At 38.2% G+C, this 17,274-nt stretch overlaps 1 protein-coding gene across 1 annotated transcript in view; it reads left to right on the top strand.

The window, feature by feature from the left end:
* Positions 1 to 5,117: 5,117 nt before the first annotated feature.
* LOC104281466 (high affinity cAMP-specific and IBMX-insensitive 3',5'-cyclic phosphodiesterase 8B) overlaps positions 5,118 to 17,274 on the top strand; it is a gene marked incomplete at its 3' end in the record, with an annotated part of 34,357 nt that continues 22,200 nt past the window's right edge. The window contains exons 1-4 of the mRNA XM_009879464.1: positions 5,118 to 5,171; positions 9,816 to 10,006; positions 11,334 to 11,393; positions 13,358 to 13,415. Coding sequence (XP_009877766.1) covers positions 5,145 to 5,171; positions 9,816 to 10,006; positions 11,334 to 11,393; positions 13,358 to 13,415 — 336 coding nt within the window. The remainder of the gene's footprint in view (positions 5,172 to 9,815; positions 10,007 to 11,333; positions 11,394 to 13,357; positions 13,416 to 17,274) is intronic.

Genomic DNA, 17,274 nt, shown 5'->3' with positions numbered 1-17,274 from the left:
TGTAAGTGGATGTCTGTATAAAAGGTTATTGATGCATTGAGGGTCTGCAGTGATCCTAGTTTCTTGGTTTCAGACACCCCACAGAAAGTTCAACTCGTTTTTGAAAATATTTGTGATTTACACAAGGCTTATGTTACAAGGCTTGCTCTTCAAAATGCATACGCACATTTTTTTACTAGTTCCTGTGTATCTTATGGGTCAGGCTTCTGTTACGGATGCTTGCAGAGTTTGCAGAGGCTACATCAAAAACAATGAAGCCTTATTTCATCTGAATGGTATGTGTGTTTGATCATTATTTTAAGTTATTAAATTAGCATGACCTTACACTAGCTCTAGAGCTGAGCTATCCAACTATGGCTCGTCTGGACTCCTTGGAAAAGTGGCAGCTGGCTGGCATGAGGAGAGCAACTGGTGGTGCAGGGTGAGTTATCAGCCCTCTGGCGGGAGCCAGGGAAATGCGGAGTAGCAGCACCTGAGAGAGCAGAAGCAACAGTCGATTGCAAGACACAGCAAGGGGAGAGTAAAAAAAAACGGGCCTGGACAACAGAGGTGACAGAGAGCAGTGTTCCCTGAAAGAGAGAGTAGCTGTACTGATGGGTGGAGAGGACAAACAGAGGCAGCTGGTCAGATGAATGAATCGGGGAAGAACGGTGTCTGGAAAAGCCGTAGAGGTTGTACCAAATGCTGTCTGGCTCAGGACCAAGTCTCCAGGAGAAGGAGTGTAGTGATCTACCCTGATTATTCTCCCAGCCTTTGCAAGCTTATCATTTAGGGTCTTCTTGAGTCAGAGGTGGCATCTTTGTGAAAAGAGCTCTTAATTTTTCTCCTCTAAATCTGTCCTTTCTTTACTACACACAAGTTGCTAGACAGGTCAGGTGATACTCCCTGTAACAGTTGAAGCTGGCAAAGAAGCATGGGGAGACTCCAAACAGAAGAAGAGTGGCCATGTGTTAAATATAGAAGAATGCCAGTGGATGGGAGTTGAAAGGACCAGAAGAGATTAAAAAATGAAAGGAGAAATACTGAGATGTAGTTCTACTAAGAAAGAAAACACAAAGAAAAGAAGGGGAAGAAGAGAGGGGTGTAACATTGCTGAACAGTGGAAGAGGAGATGGACACCCTGGCTGGGTTTGTTGTAGCAGGAAGAGGAGCAGGACACAAGCTCCAGACTAGGAATACTGGAGAACAGTTGTGGGCATTCAAGTGAGGCTAAGACGAGTGTTAAAGTCACATATGGATGTAATAATTTCCAGGACTGTAGTCTAATCAGGAAGAAAGGGGAAGGGCTCTGAGGTTGAAAATAGTGGTGTAATTGAATATGGAAGTTGTATAGCCAAAGGATGGACTGAGGTGTCAACAGTGTAAATTGGGAAAGCCAAGCTGGAAAGAAGTGCAAAACAGCTCTAGCAAAGATGGGGAGATGGATCTAGGGGAATGCAGTGGTGCAGTGAGAGCTGAGTCAGAAAGAGATTCCCATTACCTACTTAGAAAACCAAAGGGGCAGAGGACTGAAAACATACCACAAAGGTGAAGGAAGGGATGCGTCAGTGTGGGAGTGACTAATGGGGAAAGAAGATATAGCAAGTAGGGGGAAGGACCCTTCAGGGCAAAAGGGTGTCTGTAGGGATCTTGGCATCTGTGCGATGATTCTCAACTGGCACAGCCATCCTGAGCCTTTCCAGGAGGCTGAACTCACCACCACCTTTGCTTCACTCCTTGTTTGGCTCTAGTTGCTGTTGTCGCTCTGGAGCCATGAAAAATTATTCAGGAAGAATTGCTGCACGAATTAGTCATTATTTTTACAGCGGTTCTGTTACTGATTATTTATGATTCATAAACTGCAGGGGATGTAAGTCTGCACGAATATGGAAGTGAAGTTTTTTGTGTTGGTGATTTTAAAGGGCGGAACTTTAATGAAATGGTAAATACATTTTCCTTAATGGTACTGTGATAATAGTGAGATGATTGATGATCACTCTTTTACATAAAGACATAGCATTTAAGAAAGTACCCTTGACTTTGTCTTAGATTCTTTGATTAATAGCTGATTCATGTGGAGATTGACTGGAAATAATATTGGACAGTTTAAAATGTGGAAATAAAGATTTCTTGACTAATATTAAGCTTTTATTATCCCCAAGTTGTTAGTTTATTTACAATTTGTTTGCTTCCAACCATGTGTCTGTTCCTTTGCTCACTGAAATCAGGGATTTTCTCACTGACCTCCTTGGAACCAGACTTGTCTCCACATGTTTTACCAGAAAAGTTTGTCAAGAGCTGCTATACTAATTGATTTAGGTTGCAGATCTATTAGCAGTCCCTCCTGACAGTCAGTCAGATGAGAGGTTTATTTAAATTGGAAATCATCAGCAATGAGATACTCAAGTCAGGAAATGAGCAGAGGTATGGTTGTGGTGTTGCAGTACACAATGTCCACATGGTCTTAATCTGCTGGGAGTTAGGAAGATGTGGAATTAGTTCCTTCAGGTGAAGGAAAGATCCATAGGACATTTGTGAAGGCCAGGCAGTCATGTCTTTATTCTTGGTGCCTCCTTGAAAAAGTGAGACAGTCACTTGTGCCCATAGCAACTTGGGCATATTAATACAAGAGACTGATTCAGCTTGTAAGACAAAATTGAGAACTCCAGGTCCAGGACAATTTCGGACATACTTTTTGCTGTATCTGATGAGGAGGTTTATTAATCCTTCCTATGCTCAAGTGGATTGCTAGTCTTAATTTGAGGGTCCCATCTGTTTCCACATATTGTATAAGTAAGGAAGCTGAGCAATGTCGGGACTTAAAAGGTTACACGCGGCAATCTTTCACATGTAGCAGCACCTTTTCTGCATCCCTGTGTGGTTCTGACTCTATTAGCAGAGATTGAGACAAGTTTGCCTACATTGGGGCTCTCAGACTTTCTAATTCTCATAAAGATTTCCTACTGTTAGCAAAGGCAGGAACACCCTAAAGCTGGGAAAGAGGCTGATATTTATGTCCTTCTATTCAGGTGTTTTCTATTCATGAGGAAAACACAAAGCAGCAGGGAGAGCAACCTTGAGTCACAGTTGGATGGATTTTTTTGCCGTTGTTTTAAAACACTCGGGCTAAGAGAGGTGACTATAAAGGAAGGCTCTGTAAAAGATTTGATAGACTTGCCTGGATCAATTTATTTTTTAGACATAGTTATAAAATCTTGGACAAAACAGAGTAATTAGAGCTGGATGTCCTCTGAAGATGGTAGAAAATGGAAGGCGTTCTTTTACAATGTCAGTTCCCTAGCAGCATTAAAAAATGGTTAATAAAATAAATATCTGTGTCTTAACTGTCTTTTTGTGAAGGATCCCAGGCTCTTGATTAATACATTCTGGGATGGTCAAAGCTGTGCACTGTAAAAACGGAAGCTTTTCCATTGACAGTGACTCAAGTCTGTTGTGTGTTCTTACAGATTTGTCTAATAAGACTACTTTAAAAAAATTTAAAAATAGTAATAAAAGTGAATCATGATAAAAACATATTTAAGAGTTTTCTACGTAATACCATTAGAGTGTGAACATGCTGTTCTTTTTTGATGCGGGAGAAGAGGGGTTGGAAGCTTTCAGAGGACTGTTTCTCTAACCCTACTCGTAACTCATAGTTGAAGATTGGTGCTAAATTTAATTTTTATTCTGGTATGCTTTCTGGCATTAACTTACTTTCTACTGTGGCAGGAGCTCAAGTGGCAAGTGAAGCTTTTGTGTGAGGAGAGGTTAACTACACCTATATTGGGGGCAGTTTTTGCTTTGGAAGACATTGGCAGGCTTTGTAGCTTAATCTTTTGGAGTGCTGCCTGTTACCACCTTCTGACGTAGGTTGTTGGGTTGAGAAGAATCGATGTTCAGTGGTGCATGAAAGTATAACGTATCAGTTGTAGCTATACATAATACTACTGTCTCACATGCAGGCAAGGCTGTTAATACTTAACATGGTATTGTATTCACTAAAGAAAAAAGTTGAATGCTGATAACTTCATCCATTTTGAATGTTTAGACACATTCCTTTGAAAAATACTATATTTAAAAATCAAGTAATACCTGGACAAGAGGTTTAAATTAACAAGCACCACAGAGCAAAATGCTGCAGGAATAAGGCTCCAGGATTTCTGTGTGTCACAGAATGGTCCTGGGAATCAGCTTGCAATTAGGGTTGTGTTCACCTGGGGTAACTGGTACCAGGAAAGCAGAGAGCTTTGGGAGGTTGCTCGCTTGCAAATAAGCCTCTACATACATAAGGGTAACAATATTTTAAGGGTTCAAAGATGGTTTTACTTAAGTACATGCATCTGTGGGAGGACATAGGTGTTGTTCAGTTGCTTAACAACCTTCTGTGGGTAATAATCTGAAGTAAAACAAATCAGTAGTGTACCGGAGAAGTGTATTGATATGTATCAAGACACAAAAAGTATTAAGGTAGTCCAGCTCCTAGGAAATATGGCAAGAAAACAGCCACAGCCAACATCTGCTGACTCTCTTGCAGTAGATTTAAATCATTATGTGCTCTCATGTCTTCTGAAAATATCATGGCTCACATGGCAGCAATGTTTTTCCCTGCAAACTAGAGGCTATGGTTCTGGAAAACAATTTTAAATCTGCAATCCAAACAAGTTCACTTGTCTGAAAACTCACTTTTCTTCTGACCAAGCCCATTAAAATATTGTTATTGAATATATGCCACAAGACCTTTAATACAAGTTCTGTATTACATTCAAATGAAGAAATAAATTTTTTTTGCTGGAAAAAAAAGTAGCTTTCTGTAGTCTTAAGCAAAATACAATTCATTCTGTGTAACCAAAGTACCCTTTTGGGGAAAGGGGGGAAAGGAAGTGGTGTTTCTTGTTTCCTTATTTAAAATCCTACAATTTTTATTTAGAGGCGAATAAAACAAAATTAAGAGTTTGGAAAAAATACGCTTATAAAAGAGACACTTCAAAGCAACTAAATTAAGACTGCTAGTCATATGCCTGCCTGCCTGCAAGAGTCTTTCACATTTCTGTTTGATCTTTGATTCTTGCATTTAAAGTGCTATCTTGTTAAGAATCAGACTGACAAAAAACATCTGTATTACTCTTCTTTAGCAGGCTTCAACTACAGAAGTACAAATTGGGCCCATGAGACTGACACAAGATCCAATTCAGGTAAGATGCTCTTTCGGTTTTGTGATATAGTTAATTCAGTGTTAATGGGTGAAGAAATTAAGGTTCCACTCTTATAGTTAACTGTAGTGTTTTCATTTTACTTGTGCAAGGACTGTGAGATGGGTAATTGCTGTTTTGGTTTATCTGATTGCTTGAGAAGAGATCTACAAGTAAATAAATTAACTTGGTAAACAAGGTGCTTAGGTTTCCATTAACATCAATAATTTCTTTTATATGTCCTGTCAATAGGAGTGTGCTTGTATGTGTCATTACGAGAGGAAAGAGCTGCCTCTCTGGATATTAAAAACTGTTCAGTACTGATATAGCAAAGAAGCAAGCTCCAGAGAAGATGTAGGCATGCTATGTGTTTTGAAGGGTTTTGCACAACAGGACAAAGAACTGTGCTTTTTGGGGTCAACAATCCAAGAAATCACACCACTTTCAACAAGACAGGTTGAACTTCCATTTAAGGAGCAACAGCTCTCACCCACACTTGCTTCTGTTTCTGTACATTTTCTGCCTGTGCCGGTAAACAGATACCAAGTGTTGGTTTTTTTAGTTTATACTGGGTATTAGAGCCCTCAGATGATAGGAAATTAGATAATCTTAGTCTTTGACATTGCTCTCATGATAAAGCATTCGTTTGAGTTAACATTTTGGGTCACTTAACTCTGTAAAATACTGAGACATCTAGTCACCAGTCGCCTTTTATTTTTGGTTTGTTTGCTTTTCCTCAAATCTGGCTATGAGGGGGAAAAAATATATGTGGAACAAACACTATTCTCAAGGAAAATTGTATTTGTATCCAGCATAAAGCACATTTTTATTCTGTATTATGCATTAAGTCTTAATGATAATTTGATCTTTCTTCATATCATAGTAAGACTGTGGAACAGCGGATTCAGAAGTAGGCCAGTCTGGTTTTGCAAGGAATTTCAACATAGAAGTGTGGAACTCTTCACAGAAAAGTGTCATTTAGACTGTGATCATATTCAGAAAAATGGTCAAGCAGATATGTGAAAAATACAAATACTCTCAGTGCTTGTATCAGGATTTTACTTTGTAGAAAATGGATTTTCCAAAGTATCACAGTACCAGTGTTAACTATTATAACTGTTATAAGTGAAGACTTTTCATGTAAGAAGGGAAGGTGGGTTTTTGTTGTTTTTAAAAGTGTTTTACATGCTTTTTGGTGTCTTGTTAAGTAAAGATGTTATTTTATCCTTACATTACAAAAGTGAGAACATATGGTGCTACCACAGAAGACCTTAAGTAGAGCTGAAAGCAGACCTGAAGTAAAACTATTAATCAAAGGATTTTCCATAAAGTTTTTGCTATACACTAAGATATTTACAGTAATGGGAATACACTTTATGTAAACCTACTTTCTTTGTTTGTGAGACAAGCCAGATTACCTCAGCAAATTTGGCAAGTATTGCACACATCCACGCATCTAAAATATGTGTGTTAATCTTTTATTCCATTTTGACAATGGAGTTACGTGTTTCCCTATATAGTGTAAACAGCTACTGAATATCACATTTTAAATGTCTATTTGTGGGTGCTTAATCATGTTCACAATTGCCTGGTAAGTCAGTTTGGTTTGTTAAACCAATTGCCACCAGAGCTTCTCTTACTGATGTTGATTTTGTTCTGGTGTTTGTTTTATGCTGTTATGGGACACCTGTGCCAACCCTGAAATGGCCCTTATGTTTGCCTGAGAAGTGACCTGACTTGTGACTTTGACCTGCCATAAACTATTTAATAATGACCACCTCCGCTGGAGGACAAGTCTGGTTTGGTTTGTACTAGATCGTGACCCAGGTGCTGCTGGCGTTAAGAGACAAGGGAATTTTAAACTTGCCAGCTCTGGCCCTCCAAATGCCCTCTTCACACACAGCTTACACATGTAGCCCGATTTGGTACCAAGGGTTGCAGGTGGTTTGGTTAGAAATTACTATGATAAAAGTACATGTAAATGCACTTTCTCCAGCACACACAAGAGAAAGGCATTTTTTTTAAACTGTTTAGTGTACATTAAAAGCTGTTTTATTCTTTTGCAGTGTATTTACCAGGGCTAATAAAGATTTGGATCTGCCTTTTCTCACTTCTTTGGACATTCATTGGCTATCAGCTCTTTCACAATATTGCCATCAAATGTAATTTCTCTTCAGATTATGGTGATCATCCTTATCGAGCTGCAGACAATGCATGATGACATGCAGCATTTTATTGCCAATTTTCAGTGTAACAAGAGCTCCTTCCCAACTTAATTCAGACCCACTATGTGTTTTCCGCCTTAAAACTCTCTTGCAGGAATACAGTAACGTAAAAATAATTAAGTAACTTTATTTTTATTTCTTAAGATGCTGTTTGAAATTTTCTCACTTTCATTATAGTACCCTATGTGTCAGTACTCAGTTAATGCATCTATCCATTTTCAGTATTTGTATGATAAGCTAAGACGAAGACATGCAATAGTTGTTCTAAGCAAATACTGAGAAAGATCGTAAAAATTCCTATAGATCACCAAAAAAATGTAAAGGTCTCCACGTAAGTCCACAGTGCTCCTAGACAAGAGTAGCACTGAGTAAAATGATCTTTTTACAGTAATGCTGATGAATTATATACAAAAAAATAGCTATAAGGTGCGTTGTTTTTTTTTCAAGAAACACAGATTGAATTCAAGCTTTTCCTTGACAGTGTTGTTTATATGGATTGTTATATTTTTATCTTGACTTGGAGAATGTATCTTGCAATGTGCTTCTAGATCCATTATGTTTTCATTGTTTATAGTAATGACAAAGCACGCTAATAATACTTTTAAAAACTTTTTAAAGTTAATGTTCTCTGAAGGAGTCAGACACTGATAATAGGCTGCCTGTTGGAGATCGGCTGGTTTAACTAAGCTGTATTATTTTACAGCTGGTAAATTATTGCATTTTGCAATGTTAAGAGAAGAAAAATATCAAAAAAAATCCCCCTCCCAAAACATTTTCTGAGCCGTGTTGTACTGATCAGGCTAGGAGCAAAATAAAACTTGCAGCAGTTGGATCCAAACAGCAGAATGTATCAGAGCAGGAACTTTGCCCAAGTATCCACAAAGTCTGCAGCTCAACCATGTAAGTTCTCCCCAACAATTCAATGGCTGAAAAAAAAAAATCAGACATTAGGTAGAGTGACAACAGTTACCTTAAATATGAAATCTGCTTATTCTTAACCACAATTAAAAATACTCTTTCTAAAAAATTAAAACTCCTTAAATTACTTCTTCATATTTATGGAAATACCAAGCATATAATTTTCTTCTACTGTTTAATGAAACCTTGACTGGTTTTTCTGCCACTGCAACATTATTTGATTTGTTATTGTTTAGAATTCAACAACTCAGCTCAAGATAAGAGCTTCTAGCTTCTAGACCGATGGTGTTCAGTTTGACATGGTGACACCACAGCTCCATAGAGCAGCACAGATGAAAGGTTATTGACCTTTCTTGTGGTCATTTGAGGCAAAATTTTGCATATTTTGCTCTGACAGATTGTTTCAGTGAAGTCAGGGGATAACTTCAGGGTTTTGCTTTATATGTAGATTATTCTTTAGCTGCTGCCTTTCTGTGCAGTTTGAACAGCTGTGGATAATCTTTTGACTCTTTAAGGCCGTTGTTTTTCACAGCATACTTGCACTAAATTAAACTTTTTCTTCATCTGTCACACAAGGGGACATGCTTAGTCATCAGTTGCTATGATAAATATGGTCAAGTTGTGAAGGGGATTGTCTACATGACTTGTGTTCCTAGCTATGTAATTTGTATACTGGTAATATATACATTATAGGGCAAGGATGAAAAATTTGTTCTCTCCTAATTTACTCTTTCTTTCACTCAAGATGCACACAAATAGAGCTGTTTTCAGCCTGTTCTCTTCGTCAGTTAGCAAACAGCCTTCCTACAGCATCAACTTGATTTTTAGAACAGCGCTTCAGCACACATCCTACTTGATCTTGCAAGCAGTTCCTTAAGTGTTCAGTTGAAGTTGTCTAAACTGCCTCGTGTCTTTACATAATTAGGGACAGTTTATTGGGTAAAAATTGTGATGGCTGAACAAATTTTTTTCCCCTTTCCAGCCCTGTCCATACCTGCTTGACTGTGGTTCTTTTCAGTTTTTAAAGAATATGAGTTGATTTTGTTGTATGACAGTGAGAAATAATGGATACGCCTGTGTCACGTTAATTGTTTGTCTCTGAAAAATGACAATTAAGGCAGATGCATTTCAGGCAGTTCATTACAATTAAAAGTGTGTGTAACTGGGAAGGCCTGATGAGAGTGGCAATCATGATTGAACATCTACCCACCTAGTCTGAGTGGCAGCTGATTGAATTTGAACATGAGTTAGAAAAGGCTCATCATCTATTAGCTAGTTTTGTTCTCAGTATTAGTCCTACACAGTTAACTGTTGATTATATATTATTAATCACTTTATTAAGAAAGTTGCGCTCCTGCGGCAGAAGTTTTACAGTCTGTAGCTCCATCTTCCCACTGTCAAAGCAGACTCAATCTTTCATATAGCAGAAGTGTTTAAGATCTGCACCATGTAGAGAACTATTTTGTATGTTTAATGTGGTGCCACTGTTGTGCATGCCTTGCAGGTTTTGCTGATCTTTGCAAAGGAAGACAACCAAAGTGATGGTTTCTGGTGGGCTTGTGACAGAGCTGGATACAGGTGCAATATCGCCCGCACTCCAGAGTCAGCGCTTGAATGTTTTCTTGATAAGCACCAGGAAATAATTGTCATAGATCACAGGAACTCCAGATATTTTGATGCGGAAAATATCTGCAGGTAACCTAAAAGACCTTATGCTTCTCTGGAAGTTCAGAATGTATTGCACAAAACCAAACCTCCTAATTTTAAAAATAAGAAATAGAGGAGGCGGGAGGGATAAAACAAAACAAACGCTCAAAACTGTAGCAAAATGGAAGTTAAGGGTTAAGGCCGGGAGGTTTGCCTACATCTGTTAGAGGAGAATACGAAACATACACTTTTGGCAAAGCTAAACTGTAGAGTTGTTTCCCTAGTTCATGGGCTTCTATCAGAGCATAAGCCAAACCTGTTGTGAAATTATTTCCTGCTGTCTATGCTTGCTTCTTTCCTGGGTTACTGCTGCAGCAAACTCTGAAGCTGCAGGGCTTCAAAAGAACATTCGTTTGTCCACTGGGTCAGGCACTGCCAGCTCTTCACAAAAGTTCACATCATTCTTCTGGTCCACGTGACTGTCTTAGCAGGTCTAAGGCTGCAGCCCTTGGTATTGGGATTCTTTGCTAAAATACAGTTTCAGCTGAAGCATACATGTTGTACCATGCACCATACTGTGCTTCTCAGACCATTATGAGCTGAAATTTGCTATTTTTATGACAAGGAGAGTTTTAAAGCTCAAATACTTCTGCTGATGAAAGTCTTTCAAAAGAAGACCAACAAATAAATACAAGGACTATTTATCTGGGACACTGTGACATTGACTGAAAAAAAAGTTGCCTTTAGCCAGTAAAAGGTGAATGGAATGGTTTTTTGATAGTTGACCATATTTTTTCAGTTTCTTAATAATATGTCAAATGGTCAAATTCTGTTTATTCAGCTTTTCCTGAATGATAGTCTATCATATGTATTTGCTATACCCACTTTTCCTACTTGCACATCCCAAAAGCACTTCCAACCTTCTAGAGACATTTCTAGAGTATCTGGAAGGACAATGGTAAATATGGGAGAAGTGGTAGAGATTCTTGTTTAAATTAGCTAATGAGTGTTGAAAATGCATTGTATAGACTGACCTTTCTAAACCCATACAGTGAGAGCAGTCTGCCCCAAATAAGCTAGGTAAACATGGCTAACCTTTGCTAGATTATAAGAGCGGATTTGAAGAGCTGCTGTTCATATCCTGTGGTTTTGGAGCTCTTACCTCTTCACTGCATTGATCAAAATCTGAGGAATCTGGTGGCAAAAGGGAAATGGATTGTCTGAGCGAGGCTAGGTAGGTTTTGATAGTATGGTATCCTATTTTCTAGCCGCAATGCTGTCTTTCAGTCCTGGTTTTCATTTATAATTTTTGTGAAGATACTCAGAGTAACATTGAGAGAGCATGTGTTGTAACTCAGAAATCCTGTTTCCTCAGGTCTATTCGTGCCACAAAACCATCAGAGCACACTGTAATACTTGCTGTGGTTCCACACACGTGAGTATTACTTTTTTGTGAAAGATTTTTATCTTACTTTGTAAGAATGTTATGTGTAATACATATCTAATAACAGAAAGTATCTTACCAACAAATCTAACAGAGTAAGTTTAATAATATTTCACCTGTTTTGTGTTAGTGAATATTTATGTGGCCTATTTAAATATTTGGTGACTTTTCATTTATACAGACTAATACTGTTCCTGTCACCTTCGGAGGACCATAATGTAATGGCTTTTGTGTGCTGGTTTCTAAAAGAAAAAATAAATAAATCTGTGTGTTACTTTCTAAAGGAAATAACTAGATCAAGTAACACGTGGGGTTATTAAGGAACTGGGTGATGGAGTAAACTTCAGTCCTATTAGTACTAAACTCACCAGAATGTTATCCTGAAATCCTTATTCAGTGATTCGTACCCCATGTATTCAAGCAGAATTCTTACTGACTTAAATATATTTTTATCAATTACCTTCAAAAAAGAGACCTTTCCTGTGTCTTTGCTAAAGTTCCTGCACAATACTGAATGCATTCTAATTTTATTATTTTCCCAGGTCAATTAATATATTAAGAAACAGAGTAGCAGGAGAAGAGCTATACCTACCAAGATTAGAAAACAGACTCAGTTTGCTGCTGAGCAAGACTTTAGAGCTAGCTTCAACTTTTAGTTACTAACACTTGATTAGATTCTTTCTCTTAGGATACCACAGGATGTCTTTTATCCTCTTCATTTTTTCTTTTTTTAATGCCTTACTGTGTCTGCGAAGAGACATGTGACTTCTGTAGAGTATCTGTCAGGTTTGTTGTAAGATAACTATCAGGTTGTAGTAATAGCTGCAAGTATGCAAGACCATACCATCAACTTCTTTAATAGTATGATTTTATGTATGTATTTTTTGTAGGAGTGTTCTCACTGCATTTGTTATGCTTGGGTAATTATGTCAAATTGGTGCCATCAAATTCTTAAATATTGTGTGACCGTGCAACGTACCAGTTCTTTGTCAGTCACCTGGATGAGGGAATTGAGTGCACCCTCAGTAAGTTTGCAGATGACACCAAGTTGGATGGGAGTCGTGATCAGCTGGAGGCTGTGGGGAGGCTCTGCAGAGGGATCTCGACAAGCTGGATCAGTGGGTCAAAGTCAACTGTACAAGGTTCAACAAGGCCGAGAACTGGGTCCTGCCCTTGGATCACAACAACCCCAGGCAGCGCTACAAGCTTAGGGAGGAGTGGCTGGAAAGCTGCCCAGCAGAAAAGGCCCTTGGGGTGTTGATGGACAGCCAGCTGAACATGAGCCAGCAGTGTGCGCAGATGGCCAAGAAGGCCAATGGCATCCTGGCTTGTATTAGGAGCAGTAGGACCAGGGAAGTGATCGTCCTCCTGTACTCAGAACTGGTGAGGCTGTACCTGGAATCCTGTGTTCAGTTCTGGGCCCTTCACTCCCAAGAAAGGCATTGAGGTGCTGGAACATGTCCAGAGAAGGACAATGAAGCTGGTGTAGGGTCTGGAAAACAAATCTTATGAAGGGCGGCTGAGGGCACTGGGTCTGTTTAGCCTGGAGAAAAGGAGGCTGAGGGGAAACCTTATTGCTCTCTACAACTACCTAACAAGAAGTCTTTAGCAAGATGGGCCTTGAGAGAAAAGAACAACCCCCACCTTGCTAGCAACCCCCTGTCAGGTAACAAATATAGGAAAAGAGGAAATGGTCTCAAGTTACACCAGGGGAGGTTTAAATCGGACTTTAAAAAAAAATTTTTCACTGAAAGCTTTGTCAAGCATTGCAGTAGGCTGCCCAGGGAAGCGATTGACTCACCATTTCTGGGGTATTTAGAAGATGTGTAGATGTGATCCTTAGGTACATTGTTTAGTGGTGAACTTTGTAGTGTTAGGTTAATGGTTGGACTTGATGGTCTTAAGGGTGTTTTCCAACCTAAACATTTCTATGATTCTATGATTTTGTTTTGTAGATCTGCTGACCAAGAAGAGACTTCAGTTCTTCCCCTTCTTAATGCAGGCTTTGATAGGGTATGTATAAATTTTATATTTAATATAGTAACCATGGTTATTTCATAAATTACAGACAATTCTACTTCCTCAAATTGGAAAGCATACATGTCCTTGTGTCAAAAATTTGTTGATGAGAAACCAGTAGCAGTTCATTGGTTATTATTTGCTTTTCAACAGTGTATCCAAGAAACGTGTAAAATGAAAGCTAATTCTCCCAGAATAAAGAGGAATATTGAGATTAACTTCTTGTGGTGTGGGTGGGTGCTAGGTGGGTTTTATTTATGACTGCATTAAAGAAAACAGTGATGGAGGACCCTGATTAATGTGTGCTGTGTATTGCAGCATGCTGATTAGTCACCTGGACATCTCTGTATGCCTTAGACTGCTGGAATTCCTCTTCCAAAGGAACTACGAGCCGAATTAGCTCCTCCTGATGTGAAGAAGACTTTTAGTTTATTTTTGTCATGAGGTTTGTTGTGTTGGCTTGCACCCATTTTTCTTGGGACAGCATTAGGGGATCTCTTGAACAGGCAGCAGAAGGGAACATGACTGTTCGTACTGTTTCTCAAAACAGCTTTGTAGGAGATTGTAGGAGAGAGCAGAAAGGCAGGAGTTCTCAGACCTGAAAATGTAGTTTTCGTTGCATATCCTCTTCCATCCTTTGTGTGAGTGGCTTTGGATGAGTATTTATGTTATATTAATGTAATGTGAATCAGCTATAATATTAAAGTTAGTCTTTCATAATGAAGGTTATGTATTGAAGTGATAGAAGCACATCAATGGACACTGTAGTTAGAGAGAATTAACTGTATATAGTTAGGACAATTAACTGTTGTAAGGAAACTCAGAGAAGGAAGGAAATTAAGACACACAGTCTCGTGCTAGTATGCTCATGCTGAGTCCAGTATGTGAGCTAATTCGTATTTAGCTGGAGTTTCTTTACAGAGCAGAACATGCATCAGAGTCACCATTTGCAGATCAGCTCCAAAAAGAGGTAGTAGATCTTGCTTCTCTCCTGCAAAGATGCTGTTGGAACAAAAGTGTTAAAGGAAAAAACATTTCTGAAAGACAGGTGCTCCAGAATTGGAAAAGCTGAGGTGAAGAGAAAGGTCAGCCCAAGAATGCCAGTGCTTTCTTAGTATAGTTTTCTCCTTCTCTCCCTCTTTCTTTCCCTTCCTCCCTCCACCCCCAAAGTTTTAATATTTTTCAAAGAAATCTTTATTTCTTCTCAAGTCTGGTGTTTCTTTTAAAAACAATATTGGGCATTGTATTCTGTGGGCTACGTTACAGCTGTAGGTGCAGTACTGTGTGGAGCCAAAGGAGACACTCTGTGGCTCCGAGACACATGTTGATGGCACATTGTCTTTTTTTGAACCTGACACCTGCTCTAAGCATTCACTCTAGGAGTTCCATATTTACCAGAGAACTTGTATAATATAGGAATTCCCTGTTGGAGTTATTTTCAACTCTCTAAATGACATCCAGTGTCAAAGATCCTTTCTTCACTGTGGAGTGGACAAAGGAATTATTTCTGCTTGGGTGGGGATCAGCAGGGACTAAATCCATTAATGCAAGAGAACCACACACACGCAAAGATTTAAAAATACCCATCTTCAAACAGAGAGACTGTATTTGCAGGTAACCTCTTCCTCAGCAGCAAAATTAAATTTATTTTTGGAAAATCACATATGTTCAATTTATAAGTTTCTCTTCACTATTTTTATTTTTACAGTCCAGCCTTTCTAGGAGCTTCATTTTGCATTATAGCTATTCATCGTATCAGCATTTATCCTATTTTTGCTCATTGTCTTCCTCTTCTTTCCTTGACAAAACACTGAGTGCAAGTGCTCCGTCTGGTGGTGGCTGTCCTCTAACTCCATTAGTAAAGAGTCTGAGCTAGCCAATGCACTTGTCACCTTTTTGTGGTGTTTTGTAGACAAACACAGAATTTTCACATCAAGTGTGCATCTAAAGATCAAAACTCCTTTAGTTTTTTTAGGGGGATACTCCTGCAAATAACCATAATTTTTGGTTTGTGCAATTAGTATCTGATTATTCTGCTTTAAAATGTTCTGTTGCCTTCATGTGTACTTATGTTAGAGTAGTATCTTTCTATGTTTAAGTGTGCCTATCATATATATTGTCCTGAAGAAATCACTTTTAATTTATACTGATGAATTCAGTGATGGTTGTTCAGTGTCCAGACTTGGATCACTATGATCATTAAAGGATCTTATGAACAGAGAGAGATTTTTGGAATCTTTTCTATTAAATGTATACATTCTTTTGGCATTTTCCTTCATGCTGACTTATTTCTGTTTTTTCTTCCTCCTTCTCAAGAGAGTCTATTTTATTGCATCTTCTAAGTTTTCCCTATATCACTATTAACAGCTTTTTTGTTTGTGTATTAATAGTGTTGTTAATGCAGTACATTCATCATGCTGATTCCTTTTTCATCTCAGCCTCATAAATCTAATAGTGATGGCCTACTTAGGATGGACTAATCTAAAGAAGTGGTTTGGCTTCCTGACTGGTTTTAACTATGATTTAAATTAGTAAACAGAAGACCTTAATGTTTGCAGTTACTCAGTTACAGTCTTCTCTTGTATTTGTTCTTTTCCTGAACAAATGTTGATTCTTATTGACCAGATATGAAAACTTTCTGGTTTGCAACAAAACAAATCTTTAATATTAAACCTAGTTCCTCATGCTAAGCAAGAAAAAAGATGCATTCCTACCATCTGATGGCTCCTGTGGCTTCTGTCAGTTTCTGTGTAGAGTGGCAGTGGAATCCAATTACAATGAAGTAAAATGTAATTTTAAAGTGTATGTTAGTTAAATCAAAGTGTACTGTATACATACTGAACTTACTAAAAAAAAGTATTGTTATCTGCCTTCTAATATTTCAGAGTTAGTAGTTCTTCATCTTTTGTCTCATTTAGATGCACAGGTTAGAAAAAGGAAATGTTTCCTGTGTTTTTCAGTCCCAAATCATTTATGAGCTTTGAGTGAGACAGTGAATAGACAGCACTAGTACTGTAAACTTTAACAAAGAGATTCTGCGCATCTGCAGAAGACTACAGAACCATTAAGAGCAGGTTTAGCACTTCAACAAAGTGCAGAGCTTAGTTCTTAGCCAATGATTTGTGCTGAGATAATATTTGATTTTTGTCAGTAAAAAGTACTACTTTAAAGTTGAGTTTATGAAGAGCTTTAATATGTTTTAGTAAGTTTAATTAGTAAAATAGGATGCCATCACTGTTCAATTGTGTAATTTTAATAGATTTGTATTTATATTGTGTTAAATTGAGCATGAGCTGAATATTTTAAAAAAACACCCTAAAACTAAAAATCTGCTGTGCTGTAGAAGACAGATTTATTTGCAGGTGTTTTGTTATGCAAAACCACTACATCATTTGCACCTTTGCTTCTGCCAGCTTGGTATTGTGCTTTTTGACATCCCATGCATTCACTTACTGTGTGAAGTGAGAGTTACAGAAATATTTTAAGATCTTAACGTTAGGGAGTGAAGCAGACCAACGTCAGCAGTTATTTTTAGTTCTACTTTTTTACATTTTGCTAGCAACTTGGGATTAAGCCATTGGTCCCCAAAACACAATTTTTCATACAGGAGACAAGAGTACATTTCTTAGAAGCTATTCTATGTTCCTCGGGGAGTTGATTGCTGGCTCTTGACTCTGCATGCAGCTGTGCTGTGGAAACTAGTGACAACACAAGCTATTTTCAATTAAAACTGTAGTCAATGCACGTATTTCGAAAGGACTGATTTAGCTCTTCATAGCAGAGGTTTACTGATAAGCAGTGAACTTCAACTGAACTCAGAAAAACTACTTCTTTTGTGTCAACATAGAGTTTC

The sequence above is a fragment of the Apaloderma vittatum genome, unplaced genomic scaffold (genome assembly GCF_000703405.1).
Source record: "Apaloderma vittatum isolate BGI_N311 unplaced genomic scaffold, ASM70340v1 scaffold21572, whole genome shotgun sequence".
Taxonomy (NCBI): domain Eukaryota; kingdom Metazoa; phylum Chordata; class Aves; order Trogoniformes; family Trogonidae; genus Apaloderma; species Apaloderma vittatum.
Note: the sequence above shows the minus strand (reverse complement) of the source record. Positions and strands in the feature narration are given on the sequence as shown.